This window comes from Chiloscyllium plagiosum, chromosome 1 (genome assembly GCF_004010195.1).
Source record: "Chiloscyllium plagiosum isolate BGI_BamShark_2017 chromosome 1, ASM401019v2, whole genome shotgun sequence".
NCBI lineage: Eukaryota > Metazoa > Chordata > Chondrichthyes > Orectolobiformes > Hemiscylliidae > Chiloscyllium > Chiloscyllium plagiosum.
The window spans coordinates 61,058,918-61,067,697 of NC_057710.1; the positions used below are offsets into that span (position 1 = coordinate 61,058,918).

The window sequence follows — 8,780 nt, forward strand, 5'->3', positions numbered from 1 at the left end:
AATTTCCTTAAGATTCCTGAGGAAGGAGAGGTGTTGTTGAGCCTTCTTGATTGTCACATCAACATGGATGGTCTAGAACAGATTATTGGTGATTATCACTCCTAAGAACTTGACTCTCTTGACCATTTCCACCTCAGCTCCACTAATGTAGATGGGAGCATGTTCTCCTCCTTTCTTCCTAAAGGCGATGATCAGCCCTTTAGTTTTGCTGATATTGAAGCAGAGATTGTTCTGTTTACATCATGCCACCAAGCACACTCTCTCTTTCCTGTATTCTGTCATGTCATTGTTTGATATCCAGCCTACAACGGTGGTGTCATCAGTGTAGTTGGAGTTCAGACAAAATTTGGCCACACAGTCATGACTGTACAGGGAGTACAGTAAGGGGCTGAGTACGTATCCTTGTGGGGCACTGGTGTGGTTTAAGATGAGAGAGGAGAAGATTTAAAAGGGACCTGAGGGGCAACTTTTCATAGTAGGTGGGGCGTAGATGGAACAAACTGCCAGAGGAAGTGGTAGAGACAGATGCAATTACCACATTTAAAAGACATTGAACGGGCACATAGACAGGAAATGTTTACAAGAATATGGACCAAACACAAGCAAAAGGGACTAGTTCAGTTTAGGAAACCTGGTCAGCATGGATGAGTTGGACGAAAGAGCCTGTTTCCATGCTGTATGCCGCTATGAATCTAGAAGTATGATTCTATGGTTACAGCATTGTCCTGGGAAATGAAGCACAGAATGGCTGTCATCTATTTTGTTGAGTTGAAATAAGGATCGCATGTGCATTTTCTCTGCAAAGAACAGGACCCTGAATTTTAAGATGTTTAGCTTTCAGTACATGCAAGTGCTCCACACTGTGGGCTTGACTGTAATTTGCCAACGTGACAATAGATATGTAGATTTAAACTAAAGACTGGCAGATTAAATCAAACAGCATATTGCTTTGGGTGTTCAGAACATTCACCTGATGAAGAGACAGCACTCAGAAAGCTTGTGATTTCAAATAAATTTGTTGGACTATAACCTATGTGACATCTGACCTTGTTCAGAATAAGACAGTGACTGCATCCAACCATCCTGTGTTTATAAAGCTCACAACAGAAAGTGTCCAGCATGAGAAGTATTTCCACAAGTGGACAGCATTTGCTAATTTATCTTGAGTATACAAAAAAATTATAATGACAATAAATTAAGAATTAACGGTCTGCCTCAACAGAACTAAAACTCTCATTTTTGTCCTCATTACCTCTGGTTTCAACTATTCTAAATCACTTCTTGTTGATCTTCCATATTCTATCATTCATAAACGTAAGGTCAGTTAGCAATGTATTAACTTGCAACAAATTCTGTTCCCCTATTGCCCTGCACTGATTGGCTATTTGTTGGCTTAAAATTCTCATGTTGGCTTTCAAATTATTTTGCCCCTCCCTGCCTCCAATTTCTTCCAGCCAACAAACCTCTGAAATACCTTTGTTCTTTTGTTTGTGTCCTCTTGTACATTCTCAGTAATAATTGCTTTACCATTGGTGGCCATGTCTTGAGTGATTGAGACAAGCTCTGGAATTTCCTCCCAATACCTCTGAGCCTCTTTACTTTTATTCCTTCCTTTAAGGTGATCCTTAAAACTTCTCTCTTTGACAACGCTTTTAGTGATCTTACCTAATGTGAGGTTATGTGGCTTAGTGTCATACTTTATGTTAGAATGCTCCTACGAAGCACCTTAGGATGCTTCATTACAAGGATCTACGTATAAATATAAATCATTGTTGTTTATATTCAGTCATCTGCCATTTTTGAACACCAACATTTAATAGTTTTTTTGCTCTTGGCTAACCTCCTCTAATTTCTCTTTTTATGTAAATAGCATCTAATTCTTTCCAATTACTTGTTTCAACAGCTCTGTTAAGCTGAAAATTGAATATACTTGGATCTGCAGCAGCGTACCAAGGTGACGTCTCTCAATTCAATGGTCACTGACAGCTAAGCAATAATGTTCATCATTTATGCACAAAAAAATGGCGAACTACCAATCTGTCAGATTCACCAAAAATATTTCACAGCACAATCCTGTAGATCTAGGGAAATGATTATTTATAGGGACCTATGAACCTTCCAAATTTAGCCCGGTTCTGTCATAGCCACACTTTATCTTAGTTTTTACCTCTGTATTCTAGGGAGATCTGGATTTGTGTCCTACTTTCCTATTTGGAAGCAATACACCTCACCTCTGAAAGTCTCTCATTATTCAGCTACCATTTTTTCTGCCAACCTTTAATTTCTTTAACCTAAATCTATTCTTTCCCCACGAAGTTGGCTTACTCCCAGTTAATCTTTCTAATTCTGGACTGTTCTTTGCCCTTTTCTATAGCCACCAAAAATCTTTTGATGCAGTGATCACTCTCCCCTAAACGTTCTTTATTGGGGGTTTTCTATAGACCTCCCAATAACAGCATAGACATGGAAGAACAGATTGGACAGCAGATCTTGGAAAGGTTCAGATGTAACAGGCTTATTGTTATGGGTGACTTCAACTTGTCCAATATTGATTGGAACGTCCTGAGTGCAGAATGTCTGGATGGAACCAATTTTGTCAGATGTGTCTCGGAAGGATTCCTGATTCAATATTTGCAGAGGAACCTCGGTTATCCGAAGGACATGGGTAGGGAGTATTTCACTTGGTTAACTGAATGCCAGATAATCAAATGCCGGATAACATAGTTTAGCCAAGCATCGGGACCTTGCGATCTTCTTTGGATAATCCGAAATTCTAGGTCCTCTGTAGATAGGCCGACTAAGGGGGAGGCGATACTGGATTTTGGTGCTTGGCAACAAGCCAGGTGTCAGCTCTCTTGGTGGGAGAAAACTTCAGTGACAGTGACCACAACTGCCTCACCTTTACCATAGCTATGCAGAGGGATAGGAACAGTATTTAACTGGGGGAGGGGAAATTATACTGCAAATAGACAGGAGCTGTGGAGTATAAATTCGGAAAAACTGTTCTATGGGAAATGCACAACTGAAATGTGGAGGCTGTTTAAGGAGCAATTGTTGCAAGTGTTGGATAACTTTGTCTCACTGAGACAGGCAAGGAATGATAAGGTGAAGGAGCATTGGATGACAAGAAAACAGTCAAGAGGAAAAAGGAAGCTTACTTAAGGTTGAGGAAGCAAGGATCTGGCACAGCTTAAGAAGATTACAGAGTAGCTAGGAAATAACTCAAAAATGGAGAGCTAGGAGGATGACAAAAAAGCCTTGAAGGGAAGGATTAGGGAAAACCCAAAGGCGTTCTACATCTACGTGAGGAACAAGAGGATGATCAGAGAGAGGGTAGGGCCGATCATGGATAGTGGAGGGAACTTGTGCCTGGAGACTGAAGAGATATGGGAGGCCCTCAATGAGTTTTTTGCTTCAGTATTCACGAGAGAGAGGGACCTTGTTCACAGTGAGAACACCACGGACTAGTTTAATAGGCTTGAACAGATTGACGCTAAGGAGGTCAATGTGCTGGAAATTCTGGGAAGCATCACAATAGATAAATCCCCAGAGCCAGACCAGATATATCCAAGGTTATTCTGGGAATGAGATTGCTGTGCCTTTGGCAATAATCTTTGCCTCCTCACTCTCCACAGAGTAGTACCAGCTGATTGGAGGGAGGTGAATGTTGTGCTTGCTCAAGAAAGGGAATAGGGAAATCCCTGGAAATTACAGTCCAGTCAGTCTGAAGTCTGTGGTAAGCAAGGTACCGGAAAGGATTCTGAGAGATCGGATTTATGACTATTTGGAAAAACATAGTTTGATTAATAATAGTCAGCAAGGCTTTCTGAGGGGTAGATCATGCCTTACAAGCCTTATTGAGTTCTTTGAGGATGTTTTGAGACATGTTGATGAAGGTTGAGCAGTGGATGTGGTGTAAATGGATTTCAGTAAGGCATTTGATTTAGCTCCCCACTGTAGGCTCATTCAGAAAGTTAGGAGGTATGGAATACAGGGAAATTTGGTTGTCCGGATACAGAATTGGCTGGCCAAAAGAAAATAGCGAGTGGTTGTGGATGGAAAGTATTCCACCTGGAGGCCGGTGACCAGTGACCAGTGGTGTCCCGCAGGGATCTGTTCTTGGGCCTCTGCTCTTGTAGTATTTATAACTGACTTGGATGAGGTAGTGGAAAGGTGGATCAATATGCTTGCTGAAGACACAAATGTCAGTGGTGTTGTAGGTAGTGTCGAGGGCTGTTGCAGGCAACAAGACATTGACAGGACAGGGAGCTGGGCTGAGATGTGGCAGGTGGAGTTCAACCTGGATAAATGCGAACTGATTCATTTTGGAAAGTCAAATTTGAATGCTGAATACAGGGTTAAAGACAGGATTCTTGCTAGTGTGGAGAAACTGCGGGATCTTGGGGTCCATGCACATAGGTCCCTCAAAGTTGCCACCCAAGTTGATAGGGTTGTTAAGAAAGTGTATGGTGTTTTGGCTTTCACTTACAGAAGGACTGAGTTTAAGAGCTGCAAGGTTTTGCTGCAGCTCGATAAAACCCTGGTTAGACGACATTGGAATATTGTGTCCAGTTCTGGTCGCCTCATTATAGGAAAGATAGAGATACTTTAGAGAGGGTGCAGAGGAGATTTATCAGGATGCTGCCAGGATTGGAGGCCTTGTCTTATGAAGAGAGGTTGAGTGAGCTAGGGCTTTTCAGACTGGAGAGAAGAAGGAAGAGAGGTGACTTGATAGAGGTGTACAAGGTAATGAGAGGCATAGATAGATAGCCAGGGACTTTTCCCCAGGACAGAAATGGCTGTCACGAGGGGTCATAATTTTAAGGTGATTGGAGGGAGGTGTAGGGGAGATGTCAGAGGTAGGTTCTTTACGCAGAGAGTGGTGGGTGTGTGGAATGCACTGCCAGTTGCAGTAGTAGAGTCAGAGACATTAGGGGCATTTCAGCAATTGCTGGACAAGCACATGGACGGCAGCAAATTGAGGGGTGTGTAGGTTAGGGTTGATCTTCAATTAAGATAAATGCTTGGCACAACATTGTGGGCTGAAAGACATGTACTGTATGGTACTGTTCTACGTTCTCTCCACGGACTTATTCTCCTTATCGCAACTCATTCCCAAATCTAGTCCCTCCTTCGCTTTCAAACTGCAAACATAAAATGGCAGAAATGTTTCGAGAGCACACTCTAGGAACTCTCATTGCTCTCTGTCCTTTAAACTTGGATATTCTAACATTTTGAAAATTCCTTCTTTTACATCCCTCCCACTAATTGTTGACATGTAGAATATATTGAGCAAAGTAATTATACATTTTGTTCTTTACCTCTAGCCAAATCAATTCTCTCCTTGACCTTTCTGAAACATCTGCATTCTTCAGCACTGAAATGTTCTCCTTAATTAATACAGCTACTCCCCCCTTTTTTTTCCCTTCCTATCTTTCGTGAAAATCTTATGTCCAGGAATATTTAACACCCAGTCTTTCTAATCCTTGAACCAGGTCTCACTATAACCACACCATCACAGTTTAATTTGGCAATCCATGCTTCAACTCATTGATCTTATTTACCAGTTTGCATTCAAATACAAAGAGATCTTGGAGTGCAGGTTCATAGTTCCTTGAAGTAAAGTCGCAGGTAGATAGGGTAGTGAAGGCGGCGTTTGGTATGCTTTCATTTTTTGGTCAGAGCATTGAGTATTGGACTTGAGAGGTCATGTTGTGGCTATACAGGACATTGGTTAGGCCTCATTTCCCTTCCCCACACCTTACCCCAGTTCCAACCTTCCAGCTCAGCACCATCCTCATGACCTGTCCTACCTGCCAAACTTCCTTCCCACCTATCTGCTCCACCCTCCTCTCCGACCTATCACCTTCATCCCCACCTCCATCCACCTACTGTACTCTTGGCTCCCATCTCCCCAGCCACCGCACCCTCCCCTCCCCCCTATTTATCTCTCCACCCCAGAGGCTCTCTGCCTTTATTCCTGATGAAGGAATTTTGCCCAAAACGTCAATTTTCCTGCTCCTTGGATGCTGCCTGACCTGCTATGCTTTTCCAGCACCACTCTAATCTATGTTGAGATGTCTGGTCAATTGGACGAGATGGACTGAAGGGTCTGTTTCCTGTACATCTTTCTGACTCTATGCAGAGTAACTCCAATTTAGATTTACTTTCCCCATTACTCTATCCTAATGTCATCCATTAGTTTTTTTCATTGCACTCTGCTGATATCATTCCATATGCTATATTGAGACCCTCCCCAATTGAAACAACAAAATTCTTCTCAATGGCTTTGTTCAGGAGCAAACTGCTTGGCAAATACAGCTCCCATTTCCCCCAGAACCACTTACAAAGTTCAAAGAATCTAAAGTCCTCCCTCCTACATCAATTCTTCAAGTACATTATTTGTTTGATCCTTTGCCAAAAGCACCAAGTATCATCCAAAGATTACAACTTTTGAGGTTATTTTTTTATAAGTTTCTAACCAGCTCCATGAATTCTGACTTCAGGACCACGTCCTCTTTCTAACTTTTGTACTAACATCGTCCAAGACTGCGAGCACCCGGGATGATGCTCTACAGTTCTACCACAACATCCTTGACCCTAGCACCAAGGAGCTAACATCCCATCCTGAATCAGATCTGTTGCTTTACATGAATTACCCATGACTTACGGGTCGGCTCGATCGCCATTCTAGTGCTTCTCGCCACCATCCCACAAACTGACTCTAAAACCCTCTGAACTGACCACATTTCCTAAACGCCCACCACGACCAAGAACTGATATTAATGTTCTCCTTCCCCTCCCCCTCCCCCTCCCCCACCATTAACCTCCACGGGCTTGGGGCACGAGGATAAGGCGGAACCACTGGAACCTGCGCGAGGGAGATGATAAACCGTCAGCGCCTGGCACCTCGAAACATTCGCTGCCCGTTCTCCTGCCGTGCTGCCATGGTTACCTGGAGTAAGGCCCGTGTCCGGATCAATGAACGTAACATCTCCTCTGTCACAAACGACAGACCGGAAATACAGAACCTGAGTCGCAGAGAGCGGGCAACGATCTATTTACTCCGATGGAACAATTGAGCAGATGATAGGAGTTCCGGCAGCATGCATGGTTCTTCAATATTGCAATGCTGAACCCGCTGGCTGGTCCATTTCTGAACCACTGTCAATATTTTAAAAGCACACTTAGTCTTGCTGCTGATATGATTTTGCACGAAAGGAACTAGTGTTTGCCAGCGATCCAGGTCTCGAGGAATCTAGTATTAACTTTCTGTAGGACTGAGAGTTGAAACAAAAATGGCATTAACACCGATGGATTCAGTTATTTTCTTTGATCAATTTCGTTAAATTATTCAGTAAGTTATTGTTCGATTTAAAAACTATTTTGATGTGCGTCTGCACATATCTCATTCCAGGACCATACTCTGCAGCACATGGTGGGATAAATTTTAAGGAAGTTCAGTATTTTTGCCTGCAAATGTGGTTGTTTCAATTTTTTGGGAACCACAAGACACAACATGGTGATAAAAAGATGTCTGTAAGTTAAAATGTTTTAAAAGCAGAATTAATACTGATTTAGCGCTAAAGTCTGCATGAATTGTGCAGAAATAAGATGACCTATATTTCACCAACAAACACACTGTACATGATATGGATGGCGAATGATGTCTGCTACATTTTCAGTTGTAATTTAAGAAGCTTATATTCATGTTTGTATGCAAGCATCTAACTAGCTACATTACTCATTACATGACAATAGCTTTTGTGTGGAACTAAATCAGCCACACTGGTGTTATCTCGTATGTTCAACAAAGGTCTTGCATTCGAATTTGAAATGGGGCCGGTTTAGCTCAGTTGGGTGGCTGATTGATCTGTGAAACAGTGTAATACGGGTTCAGTTCTCGCACTGTTTGAAGTTAAGGTGGAAACTCCTTCTCAATCTCTCCCCACACCTGCGGTGTGCTGGCAGATGACAGCAAGAGCAAATTTTGAATGAAACTAAAATAAACCACCAAAAACATGCATAACCTCTAAAATGACAAAGAAGACATGAGAACCATATGATTGCATAACGTTTCAGGATCAATAGTTTTCAAAGAAATGTAAACAACCTTTCAGCGAGGGAGGACATGACTAATAAGATTCTAAATTATAATATCAAACTTACTTTTTAGATTTATAAGAAGGATTAACATCACTCTACTCAGATAATCTTACCTGAAAATTTAAAGGAAAACACTTTCATGAGGAATGATATTTAGAAACCAAGTAATTGCATACAGAGAAAATTAGATTTCATAGCTAGGAACAACCTCCATCAGAAGGATATACATGTTTATTGAATGTTCTGTGTCACAGAAACAGAGGGTTCTGCTCTCTAAAGGTTGTGCAGTTACAACTGATCTCAGTAAATGAGGTACGAAGGTAAACTGGCCAAAAATATAAAGGAGGATAGTAAAAGCTTTTTTAGGTATGTGAAAGGCAAAAAAAAGGTTAAGATTAAAATTGGGCCCTTGAAGACAGAAACAGGGGAATATATTACGGGGAACAAAGAAATGGCAGAAGAATTGAATTGGTACTTCAGATCTGTGTTCACTGGAGAAGACACAATCAATCTCCCTGAGCTAACAGTGGCTGAAGGACCTGAACTTAAGGGAATTTATATTTGCCAGGAATTAGTGTTGGAGAGACTGTTAGGTCTGAAGGTTAATAAGTCCCTGGGCCTGATGGTCTACATCCCAGGGTACTGAAGGAGGTGGCTCGAGAAATCATGGATGC

At 41.9% G+C, this 8,780-nt stretch overlaps 1 protein-coding gene across 1 annotated transcript in view; it reads right to left on the minus strand.

Moving 5' to 3' along the window:
* stoml2 (stomatin (EPB72)-like 2) overlaps positions 1-7,294 on the minus strand; it is a 53,118-nt gene extending 45,824 nt beyond the window's left edge. The window contains exon 1 of the mRNA XM_043687913.1: positions 6,956-7,294. Coding sequence (XP_043543848.1) covers positions 6,956-6,994 — 39 coding nt within the window. The 5' untranslated portion in view covers positions 6,995-7,294. The remainder of the gene's footprint in view (positions 1-6,955) is intronic.
* Positions 7,295-8,780: the final 1,486 nt, after the last annotated feature.